A 13,399-nucleotide genomic window follows, 5' to 3' on the forward strand; every position below is an offset into this window, starting at 1 on the left:
TACCTTAAAATTAAATAACTTAATACATAAGTAGCTACCCTAGCTGTGATGAGTTAGATGAGCCGCAGATCTATGCGGCATTCAGTGACTGTTGTCTCATAGTCAATATCTGCAACTGTTGTCGGCCTTGGGGCCGATGCTTTCGTTCCCCTGAGGCAGAGCAAAACGACCTAAGGAGAGTGAAAGACAGTCGACAGCTCATCCAGGCTGTAACATAACTATAGTAGTACTACTACACAATATAGTAATACTAATAGTACTACCACACACTACGGTAGTACTATTGCACACGATAGTAGTACTACCACAAACTTCAGTAGTACTACCACACATTATAGTAGGACTACCACATACTTCGGTAGTAGTAGTAGTAGTTGTAGTAGAGGACACACGCAAGGACTAAGTGCAAAGAAAAAGTGTGGTCAATGAAAAAAAGATTGACAATGTGGCAGAAAGGAGCTCTTGTTGATCCCCTACGAGAGGTAAGAATACTGCAGGAGAGACTAAAAGTCATTGGAGACGGAAAGCAAAACACCGATGATATTACCAGAAAGTTGGGTAAAAAGATGCGGGTGGGAAAATTGTCCTTGGCGGTAAGATCTCTCACAGAGGAATCTTTTGGTGGTGTTCTGACAATAAACAATGAGACATTAGAACAACTGAAGGAAAAACATCCCCCTGCAAGTGAAGAGGAAGGCATCAGGTTCCAGGGAGCCTATATCCCTCCAAATGCTGTCATGTTCGAGAAAATAAGGAAGGATGGTGTGGAAAAAAGCACTGAGGACACAGGGAGGGGCTGGCCCTTCAGGCCAGGATACAGACGTTTGGAGAGTCATCCACAGCACTAACAAGTTTGGTGAACCAGCAAGTGATCTCTGCAATGCCACCGCCGCCCTTGAAAGAGAGCTAGCAACCTCGTGCTACCATCACCTTCATGCTCCGAGTGCCTGCCACCACATTCCCCTGGATAAAAATCCAGGATGTAGGCCTATAGGGGTGGGGGAAGTGCTGAGACGGATCATTGGAAAATGCATAATGGAGGATGCAAATGATGATGTCAAGGCAGCTGCAGGGAACCTAAAGTATGTGCTGACCACCAGGTTGACAGGGGGTGGGGGGAGAAGCTGCCATTCACTCCATGAGAAAGATATTAAAGAAGAGTGATTGTGAGGCAGTACTCCTGGTTGACGCTTCCAACGCATTCAACATACTCAATCGCAAGGCTTCACTGCGCAACATCAAGATCAAGTGTCCAAGCTTTGCAATGCATGTTGAAAACACCTATAGGAACTCATCAGACCTCTACATAACAAGCTTCAAGGACCTAAGAGGAGATACATCATACATAGTCAGCTGAGGGAACAACGCAGGTGGACCCTGCTGCCATGGCACTAGGCCTATCCGTGCTCTAACACACAATAAAATTTTAAACAACCGCTTTCGACCTTAGAGGAGCAGGAAAAGTGAAGGACATCAAAAAGTGGTGGCACCTGATAATATCACGTGGTCCACAAATAGGGTACCACCTAAATGTCAGCAAGCTCCTCCTCATTGTGAAGCCAGAACATAATGAACGGGCAAAGGAGTGATTCAAAATAACAAAGGAGAGCCAAAGACACCTAGGCGCGGTAATCGGCACGTAGGACTTCAAGACCGAGTACGTAACGGGAAAGGTAAATGGGTGGGTGAAGGAAATCCAAGCTCTGTCTGATATTTCTAAAACAGATCCACATGCGGCTTTTGCGGTATTCACCCGTGGAGTCAAGCAACGCTGGAATTACCTGATGCGCAGTATCCCTGATATCAGATCCCCCCTTTACCATCTGGAAGAAGCCATAAGCGTCAATTTTATTCCAAAATTAGTGAGACACCTTCACTTAACCCCAGCAGAAAGACCATTCTTTGCACTATCACCAAGACTAGAGTGGTACTACCACACACCAGTAATATTACCACACACTACAATAATACTACCATACACCATAGTAGTATTACCACACACTTTGGAAGTACTACCACATAACACAGTAATACTACCATACAACACAGTAGTACTATCACACACTATAGTAGTACTAGCACAAAACACAGTAATACTATCATACATCACAGTAGTACTATCACACACTATAGTAGTACTAGCACACAACACAGTAATACTATCATACAACACAGCAGTACTATCACACACCTTAGTAGTACTAGCACACAACACAGTAATACTATCATACAACACAGCAGTACTATCACATACTATAGTACAGTAGTAGTACCAAACAGTACAGAAATACTTACAACACAGTATTATTACTACGCACTATTACCACACACTTTAGTAGCACTATCACACACCATAGTAGTACTACCACACTATCCAGTAGTTAAGAACATTAGAACATAAGAATGGAGGAAACTGCAGCGGGCCTATTGACCCATACCGGACAGTCCCGTTTACACCCAACCCTTTCGCTCATATATCCATCCAACCTATGTTTGAAGCTATCCAGCGTATTAGAGTTTATGATGATATTTGGTAACTTGTTCCACTCATCCGCTACTCTATTTCCAAACCAATGTTTACCTATTTCGTGCCTAATGATGATATTTGGTAACTTGTTCCAATCATCCACAATCAATGTTCCCTATCTCGTACCTATATCTGAATCTGTCTAATTTAAAACCATTGTTGCGAGTTCGCTCCTGGTTGGATAGTTTGAGTACCTTTTTAATGTCACCTTAGCTTAGCCCTGACTTCCATTTATAAACCTATATCACATCGCCCCTCAACCTACGTCTCTCGAGGGAGTGCAAATTAAGATGCTTTAACCTGTCTCTGTACTCAAGGCTCCTAATGCCCGGAATTAGTCTTGTCATTCTCCTCTGAATTCCTTCTAGGGATTCTATATCCATTCTGTAGTTAGGTGACCAGAATTGAACTGCGTAATCCAAGTGAATTCTCACAAGTGCAAGATATAGTTTTAGGATGAACTCGCTAATCTTGTAACTAACACTCCTTTGTATGAACCCAAAGTACTTACTTAGTTAGCATTGTTACAGCAAATACACATTGTTTACTTGATTTAAGATTCTTACTTATCATTACCCCTAAATCTTCCTCACAGTCGAATTTCTCTATAACCAATTTATACTGCCAGACTGGGGTCACTAAATCTAAGGGGATAACTTAACTCTAATCTTAATTCCTAAGGGTCGCTGCCACCAGACCCCCTCTGGACAGCATGTAGCTCGTTAGGTAGCGGGCAGAGTGGACTAGGCATTGGGTTAGGTTTTCCATTGATCAGATCGATAAGGGTAAAGAAGGGTGAAACCATAACATGTCTTCATTGATTTATTTCTTATAAAACACACTGGTAAAAAAAACACATACAACCACACTGTGGACCATAATTCCAAGGCCTGTCCCAGGGTATAGCACTGGCGCCTCTAACAACTGTTGTTGTGGTCGGTTACACTCCGACCCGAGATGGGTTTGGGGGCCTCGGCCCACGAGGTAGAGTAGAGCCGATTAATCATGACGAATCAGCGCCATCATTCCTATATTGACCACTGCTGGGTATCCACCGGCTCCGAGCGACCGGTGGGTTTCAATTAAGCCCACCCTCGATCTGGAGACAAACGGGAATCAGCGTCAGGGAACCGAGAAACATGACAACACCAACAAACTCTCTTGCCTAGACGACAGACGTATTTACGTTATATTACTTCTACACTGGGTGAATGACAATTCAACTGTTAAATCATGAACACTGGTGAACACTGATAATCACTACAATTGACTGAATTAACTGAATGGCTAGGAAACACAGAACATACCTGGAGACAAACGGGAATCAGCGTCAGGGAACGCTGATTCCTCGCTATCTCGAGTTTATATACCCCTGAGTTGCCAGTGATCGCTACTCACACAATGACAATAATTACAAACAAACTAACTGCTACTCATTCAAAGATGACCCTCAGTTGACAAAGGTCTGGCGAATTACTTGGGTTGATTTACACAGACTAATTCAAGATTGAGCTTCCCAGGAGAAAGTGGAATAAACAACGTATTGATAACTGTCTTCACAAAGGCGGGGCTTACTGGGAGGGATCGCGAGGATAAACACGCTCCTGAGATTCTACAAGCGCGGTGGATTTGAATATTATGTAGCGTAATATGAATTAAAACGGGTTTTTAGGGATGACAATGAGGTGCGCAGTACATAGCCTTCCCCTTCCAAAGATTCATATTATGCGGAATAATAGGCAAAAGCACTAACGCGGTAGTGCACATACATTCGACATGTCTTAACAGTTCGTGATTACAGTACCTTAATACATAAAACAAAACTTAAGGAGACAAACGTTTCATACTCGAGTCTCCGCTACCTATACCTGCAACAACTTATCAATTCTTATTTCCGTACAATATAGTATTGGGAACATTCCCCTAACAGTTCATCAGCATAATACCTCAACATATTTTGGCACTAACACATAAACAGTGACTCTGACATTACAGATACAACAAAGTACTCTGCATGAAATTACATATACTCAGGAATGTAAATTCTTGTCTCTGAATGGGAAATTAGTTACATCAGACACTTCCTCAGATTACTACTTCATTTCAATAATAATTCACCTTTTCAACACAAAACCATGGTTCTAGACATACACATTGGGGTTCATAACACAAGACACGTATTTCCTATCTCACAGTTCAGAAGAACTGGTATTTGAAAGTCGGGGTGACTCCCTCACCCGGAGTGAGTCAACAACCCCCCGCAAAAACTTCCTACACACATAAACTGAGATTTTTTCCTTCAACAACATAGGCAGCAACTGGATCTCCGGACTTCAGTTCATAAGAACTGGGATTTATAATGTTGGGGTGACTTCAGTACGACTAACGAAGTCAACAACCCACAAAAAAAATTCTGACACACATAACTGAGATTTTTCCTTTCGACAACATAGGCAGCAACTGGATTTCCGGACTTCAGTTCATAAGAACTGGAATTTATAATGTTGGGGTGACTTCAGTACGACTGACGAAGTCAACAACCCAAAAAAAAAATCTGAGACACATAACTGAGTCACGCTCACAAAAAAAATCAGTGGTAATATGGTAATACTTTACGAGACTGTCCCTTCGGTACTCAACAAGTATTGAATGACTTTTCAATTGCCATGATTTTAACACTTATCACTTCACAATGTACTCTGTTGTACTCACACTTGGGAGTCCTTACATGTATTTTCTACAATAAATTTTCAAAGATTGCATTCTTTCACAGATGTCCATATCACCACAGAGTCCTCAACCCCTCAAAGCAATTGCTGAAGTTATACATGTATTAGCTCTCATCTAAACATAAAACACACTTACTGGCCATGCCAGTCAGTCTACACTGCTAGAACTAATGCCCTTTGCACTAAAAATCATACTAATAGAAACAATACAAAAAATACAAAATACTCAGGTACCTGACACAACACAGGTTATACAAATAAATTCACTTGCCCAATTCTGACCTCAACTTATAAGTAAAACACTTCCAATTAAAATTAAAACTACACCCATATTATGTCAATTACAAATAACACTGTTACATAACATTAATATAATTATGGCCTTCCGGTACACTCAGAAATCGACACTGTCCACAACACTCGTAACACGGCACATGATCACTGTCCCTCATTGTCTGTAAATAACAAAGTATTAACTCAGGTGATCACAACAATTGCTATGGTACCAGTGCAGAAAGGCACCCAAAAAAAATTTACCTTGGCATACAACCAACACTTTTCTGAGATTTCACAAAAGACTGCAAAAAAAAAATTAGGTAGCTAACCTCTGTTTTCAGACATTTTCAGACACTTTTCAATACATTTTGCTGTACACTTTACTTTAAAACAGATTTCTAATTTTCTCGAGGCCCATGTTCTAACCTAACTCCAAATAAAGTATTTGCCGTGAACTGTTTTCAACATCTCCGTAACCTCAAAAAAACATTTTGCACAGAATTACACTACACTGTACACTGGAAAAAATTTCCATTACAAGATTATTAGCACTCTGAAATATTCATTAGCCACAGTGACATGTTTAGGTAGATGCGCGGAGAAATGGTTATTACAGCTCACATTTAAACACAAAAATTACCCACAGTATCACATTTATTCCTCCTGATCTGATATCATGTAAATTACATCGCCTCCGTGCCACCTGTGTAAGGGGGCGGTTTTTTTCCAACACCTACACCACTCTTACCTTACTTCTCTATTATTGTTCTTTTTCTGCAACTTAAATCACAGCTTCAATTCCCTCGGATTTGACATAAGTTATGAAGTTGACAGACGTAAACAATAAACCGACAGTCTACATATAGTTTGAGAATGTAACAATTGGAGAATGACATACCACCAACAGTTATGTTATATTGTCATTCGATATGTGTTATGTCATTCAGTTATGAAATTTGTCAAATAGTTATGTAACAATGTCTCAACGGATATGTCAAAAGGTGTAGTTCCCTGTAACCTTTCATTTTGTGTACCCACTCCCACTGCAGTCTCCTCGATCCCTGTGCTAATATGTTCCCCCAGCAGTTTAAAGACTTCGACATCTTTTGAACTGCCCTCTCGAGAGATCCAGCTAGGGTTGCCACCCCATCCCTAGCATAAAGGTCCCTTCTGCCGTAAAAGTTATCCCAATTGTCAATGAATGGAACTGATATTGACTTGCAATATCTGTCAAGACGGCCGTTGACACCAACTGCCCTTGACAACCATTCATTGCCAACTCTTCTTCTTGGCAGGACACCACATATAATACGTTCTATAGCTTGCTTGAACTTGTCAAGGAGCTTCTCACTCCTACACCGGCCAATAGCACTATCACACACTATAGTGGTACTACCACATTATAGCAGTCCTACTACACACTGCCATAGTACTTCAGTAGTAGTACACCTTTTCACATATCCGTTGAGACATTGTAACAACTATTTGACAATTTTCATAACCGAATGACTGAACACATATCGAATGACAATCTAACGTAACTGTTGGTGGTATGTCATTCTCCATTTGTTACATTCTCAAACTATATGTAGACTGTCGGTTTATTGTTCACGTCTGTCAACTTCATAACTTATGTCAATCACTTCCGTTAGCATGAACGAACAGTTATTTTAGATTGTCATTCGATTTGTGTTCTGTCATTCGGTTATGAAATTTGTCAAATAGTTATGTAACAATGTCTCAACGGATATGTGAAAAGGTGTAGTAATCGATTATTTTAGCAGACAGACGAGGTCCCCTCACCAGGTGTATTAGGTGTTTACAGGAACCGTTTGTAACAAGACTGGGCACCGTGCAAATGTTCATTCAACCGAGCTTTAGTATTTCATTTATCTTATCTATATTCTGCAATTTCATGGAATAATAACTATTAAATGCTGATATATGATAATTTTCGAGAGAACAAGTAAATGATTACAAAATTTACTGTAAGTAAAATCTTCGTCTTTTTGGCCGTAATGTTGCGTGACGTCACTCAGCGAGGGGAGTTTACATAGCTAACTTGTTCATAATGTTCGTGTTCCCTTTATGATATTTTTTTTACTAATGCGTTTCGCATGCTAATTTTTCCATTCTCAAGTGAGGAAATCATCTGAGATTAACAGAGAAGGCTTATTACACCTTAAAGTATCTGAACATAAATACGTCGCCTTATTACAAATTGACCCTAGGCCTCATTTGCAAAGATCGAGTCAAAAGACTATAGTAACCAGTTGGATTTATCCCCCATCACTAGTTTTAGGGGGAATATTAAGGTAACAACTGCCTTTACGAGTCCGTGACAGGCCTAGAGAGTAAGTGATTATTTCCGCAGACCACAACCGACTAGGGCTGCGTGTGCTGGCAGCCACCTACGGCTACTACATACAAACGGACATCATCACGCCCCTTATGACCTGGTCCTCCTTCTGCATCACCTTCGATACCAACTCTTCCCCCGTCATCTATTTCAACGGTAACAAGTGGCGGGTGAGTGTAGTGGAAAATAACTGTCTCAGAAATTCATATCAAGTGAGTATCTTATGAACTATTGGTATGTGTTAATAGGAAATTTATTTTTTTTATTGTTTGGTGTCCTCTAGAGTAATGGATGAAAGGTAAGATAGTTAGAGTAATTGCATGAGCCACCAGCGGAGTTTTGGTTTTCTTGAGATTAAGGAAGCAGCGCTTAGCTAAAATGAGGGAAGCACCATGAAGTGCATCCATCACCAGCTTCAGAGACCTCTTCACCTGACGAGTTTCCAAGAGAGTCAGTGGACAGTCGAAGCAACTGGGGTTATCAGTTTGTACACCAAGCCACGGACTCAACTTGCCAGTTTTTCCTACATCTTGGGCAATCATAGATTTGCTTGAGTATTTAATATCTACAGTACAGTATACCGATCCTGAACGATGATAATATCGCTCATGTCATCGACGAAGTTTCAGTTTCTTAGTATATATAAATATAGGATTCATGGGGATTGATTAAATCCAAGAAACCAGAAGAGGAAAAGGTTGAAGATGACACTGATTCTTATTCTTCAAAGCTGGTCTTCACAGCAATAAGGCGCTCCACAGCCACATATGGTATCATCGTGTTCGACAAGAGCGACTGCACCATGAAATTTGTGTCAGAGTGGACTACTGCTTCACTAGTGATCCTCTGCTATAAATACGAGTATATGTGAGGTTGCCTCAGGTTAATATAAATAAAGGTCAAAGGGAGCAAGGATCTTTGTGTGGTAGGAGTTTAGAAATACTCAGTGTTAAGTTAACATAATTAACATAACATAACCATTTTCGGAGACATGTTCTGTTTGGTAGCTAACTTCGTATTTGTTCTTGCCGGAAAGACCTGTGACGATACCAGTTAAGCACCTATATATTCCTTGTAAATGTAGACTGGTTGAGGCTGAGGAAGACGTTTTACATAGATATACTTATCGCAGAATTGAAGATGCACTAGACATCGAGCATTTATTTCTCTCAAATGAGACTGCAAGGAGAGGTTGTATAGCGTCTCGTATTTTGGGTGAGATAACAGTGTCCCCCCCCCCCGATCTATTCATATTTGTGATTTGCAACAGTAACATTTTTTTTTTTAGTTTAAAGATGATGGTAAAGTTAGGCAAATGACCTCTGATCACCGAAGTAAAATCGATGCCCCCAAACGATTTTCCATGGTTAATAACCCTAATTTCGCCGTCAAGATCATGTTTCCAACTGATATAATGCATATTTAAATATTTATATAGATGTGCTAATATACTGTAGAGGTAACGGGAAATGTTTGAAAGTAGATGTAGTGTTACATGCCTGGGCACCAACGAACTAAATGAAACACAAGACAGAGTGTGAAAAACTTCAACAATTGTCAGTGATCGTGAAGAGAAAGGTAGAGGTAGTACAGGGGGTGGGCGCCTCAAAATGACTAATAACTTTACCAATAAGAGCAATGGGATTTAGCCTTAACCAATAAGGATTTACAGACGTCATTGCTCTGAGGTACAGTTCTTCAGTGGAAGACATACCCGTTCGTTCTGTACACAACAGACAGGCTTGGGACAAACGGTAGTTCCTCTCTCTCGCTCTTTCTGTAAAGTCATATCAAGTTTATCCATATTTTTATTGTTTTCACTCTGACAAAGAATCACAAATATTTCACAATTTTCTAATAAACCCTTGTGGGCCCCCAGGCCCTGATGTGGGTCAGTGACCTGTGCCCGGGTGGGCTAATCCCCATAAAAAAAACAATAATAATATGGTTCCTGTGCCCGCGAACTACAGGTTGGGGTCTACTGCTATGCAGTATGAGATATAACTTTGTAAATGACCTTATAGTGAGTTTTGTCAAACCTAACCAAGCCAGTAGAAAGACATACGTTTCAGTAACTTTGAGGTATTATTTTTGAAATGTGAGGTTGCATTTCGCCTCAGGGGCTCTTCTTGATACTGCGCATATTACCATGACCACTGTCTATATGTGTTATCAGTTCTCTGGTATGGAAGCTTTGGTCTTGGTGGGAGGTGTAATGATTGCTTATCAGAACAAAGCATGCAACCCAGAGAAGAAAAACACATACAGGGTATAGCAACAACTAGATGCGCAGATGTACACCCACGTAAGTTGACCCACCCTACAGCAATTATAGTGAGATTAAGACCTGACACAAAAGAGGTCACGGTCACAATGAAACTGAGTTCTCATCGCAGCGTGATTAGTCAAACCGGCATCATCACCTTGTTAATTCAAGAAACTACCCTCCAGCCAGCACCACGCACCTGATCAAACACACAGCTGGCCAAACACACCCAGATTAGTGTCGACATCTTGCCTTGACCTCCCAAGTGTATGCGGTGTAACCTTGGGGCGAGATGGTGTAGCCACAGAAATCAACCATGTTCCTTCCAAACATGAACTTTTCACTATACAGGGTGATGCCAAACCGGTCACAACGTTGTATGATGGAGATAACGTGGGTGAAATGGTCTTTGTACGAGGTGTCGTACGCCAAGATGTCGTCCACGATCTTGATCGTTCGAGGGATGTCCCCGAGAGCTTGATCGCCGCGTCGATTGTACTCGTCGCCGGACGAAACTAGCCCCATGACAGCCAGATTAAACTTGAAACGGTCCCAGGGCGTATAAAGCACGTGAGGTTCTGGTCCTCGTCCGCAATCTTTACCTGGAAGTATCCCATTTTGGCGTCCATGGTGGTGATCCAACATGCCTCCGATCCAATGGAAGCTACAGCGTCATGAGGGGGCCACACAGGGTACTGTGGCCTTCGGACGTAACGATTAAGGCGCGTGAGGTCTACACACAGCCTCACTCCAGATGGTTTCTTCGCTACCGAGATGATAGGGTGGCACCAGGCTGACGGGTAGTCCACCCCGACTATGGTGTTCTTAGCAAGCAGGTCATCCAGCTGTGCTTTGATCTCCGCCCGCCAGCTGTAGGGAATCGTGCGGGATGCTGTAACAGCAAAAGGACGAGCATCGTCGGTGAGTTGGATACGCAAGGGGCCTCCATCCATTTCCCGCAGCGTCTGCGAAGCACCGAAGACCATCGGAAAGGCTTCAACTATAGTGGCGGCGTGCTCTGCGCGCTGTTTTGGCGTGGGGTCATGTCTGTGCGGAGTAGGCGATGACGCCCGAATCGCTCCGGGTGGGTCACGGCTGCTTCGACCCGCCGTCAACTTACTCTGTTTAACCGGCTGGATCGGAGCAGGAAAATCCTATGGCAGGATACCAAGGGCAATGGAGTCGTACCAGCTTAATAGGGCTCCCTTCACCTCCTTGACGACTAATACTACCGTCTTGGTGCGTTTGTTTCCAAGCTCCAGGTGTGACGGAAAGGTTCCCAAGCAGGTGAGCGGATGGTGACCCGCTGCGAAGAGACCTGCACTGTCTGTGGGGTCCAGAGTGGACTGAGAAATACCCAGGGACTTAACCAGGTCGAGCCCCATGACCGTCGCCTCGGTCCCGGAGTCGGGTGTAAACCCCCGCCAGGAGCCGGTGAATGGCTCTATCATCATGTTTAGCCCCCGGGCCTCGTTTCGAGAACTACTTCGGAAGATGCTTCGAAGCCATGACACGTGAGATTCGAGCGGGTTTCTGATACACAACAGCAAAATGGCCTTGTTTGCCGCAGTTCAAACAGTCTTTATCCACAGCCTTGCACCCTTGCGTGTCCCTAAGACAGTCTTTGCCACACCTAAAGCATAAACCGGTCTTATCGTGTACACTGGCACTCCGGTACCGAGACACTTTGGCCAACATACAACTCGCGTAGCCTCGAATCACTGCACTGCTCACATTAGCATTTTCTGAAGCTCGGCATATGTTGATAGCACTTTGCAATTTCAGGTCTTTCTCCTTAAGCATACGTTTCAATGCATCATCACTAGTACCAACAACAAGACTCACAAAAGTCACAGAAATTTGCTATTTCTTTCACAGCACACAGAAAGTGGTCAAACGTTTAACCAGGTTCTTGAACTCTTGAGTAGAAGTCCTTCCGGTCCACGATGACGTTACGCTGTCTCACAGGATAATATACATGATCACAAAACCTCGTGCTATGTCATCTATCTACTCACATCCAACTTCATTCACACCGCTAGGTGGCATCACTCATGCACACGTCAATCACGCCACTAGAGGACAGCACTCGTGCACACACTCGCTCACGCCACAGTGGTTCACACGCTCAGCTCGTTCGCATTATATAAACACCACACAGAGTTAGCCCGACTGCATACCGAGGCAGACAAGCGCCAACGCCAGAAAGACCTGACCGAGCTCAGTTCCTACCTGACCTAGCTTGGAGAAGTACGTGCCCCTCAGTGCTAGTGTTAGTGAACAGAGGAAATGGCCGCCGTGGATCGTTGTGTTGTGGGGGAAGAGGGACGGTGTGTGAAGAACCTGGCTACTTTGTCAAGTCAGCTGGAGCAGTTGAGGAGAGAGATGGACGTGTTAAAGGGTGAGAACGAAACCCTCAGGACTGAACTCCTTCATGTAGGTGTCCTGCCTGGCAGGACACCTGCGAAGGAGGAACATAAGAACATAAGAAAATAAGGAGTCTGCAATAGGCCGGTTGGCCTGTGCATGGCAGCTCCTCTCGAGAGTTACTACCACTCTCTAGCCTCCTTTTAAAACTTTCCAGCGTTCCAGCACTTACTACAAAGTTGCAAAGCGTTTTACAGAGTACCACATCAGAGGCTTCTGAGAAAAGTTAAGGCTCATGGTATCGAGGGGAAAGTTTTAAATTGGATAAAATCATGGCTCACCGATAGAACACAGAGGGTCAGCATAGATGGTGTTAAATCTGAGTGGGGCTGTGTAACCAGTGGGGTTCCCCAGGGATCAGTACTGGGCCCACTCTTGTTCATAATCTACATAAACGATGTAGATACTGGGATCAGCAGTGACATCAGCAAGTTTGCGGATGACACCAAAATAGGGCGGCAGATTAATTCAGGGCAGGATGCAAATGCACTACAGGAGGATTTAAATAAACTGCAGGAGTAGTCAGAAAAATGGTAAATGAAATTCAACACCAGCAAGTGCAGCGTACTTAATGTTGGAAGAACAAATACTGTCAATGTATACAGCCTTAACAACATCAACCTAGAGAGGTCGACTTGTGAAAGAGACTTAGGGGTACTTGTAAGCCCGGACCTACGGCCTAGAAAACAGTGCATTAATGTTCGAAATCAGGCAAACAGAGTATTAGGTTTTATATCTAGAAGTGTAAGTAATAAGAGTGCAGAGGTCTTATTCCAACTATATCTTGCGTTAGTCAGGCCGCACTTCGATTATGC

General features: G+C 42.9%; 1 protein-coding gene across 1 annotated transcript in view; it reads left to right on the forward strand.

Moving 5' to 3' along the window:
• The first annotated feature begins 443 nt into the window (after positions 1-443).
• LOC121865361 overlaps positions 444-13,399 on the forward strand; it is a 202,374-nt gene continuing 189,418 nt past the window's right edge. Inside the window, exons 1-3 of the mRNA XM_042364698.1 lie at positions 444-482; positions 4,523-4,565; positions 7,907-8,061. Coding sequence (XP_042220632.1) covers positions 444-482; positions 4,523-4,565; positions 7,907-8,061 — 237 coding nt within the window. The remainder of the gene's footprint in view (positions 483-4,522; positions 4,566-7,906; positions 8,062-13,399) is intronic.

The sequence above is a fragment of the Homarus americanus genome, unplaced genomic scaffold (genome assembly GCF_018991925.1).
Source record: "Homarus americanus isolate GMGI-L3 unplaced genomic scaffold, GMGI_Hamer_2.0 scaffold15667, whole genome shotgun sequence".
Classification (NCBI taxonomy): domain Eukaryota; kingdom Metazoa; phylum Arthropoda; class Malacostraca; order Decapoda; family Nephropidae; genus Homarus; species Homarus americanus.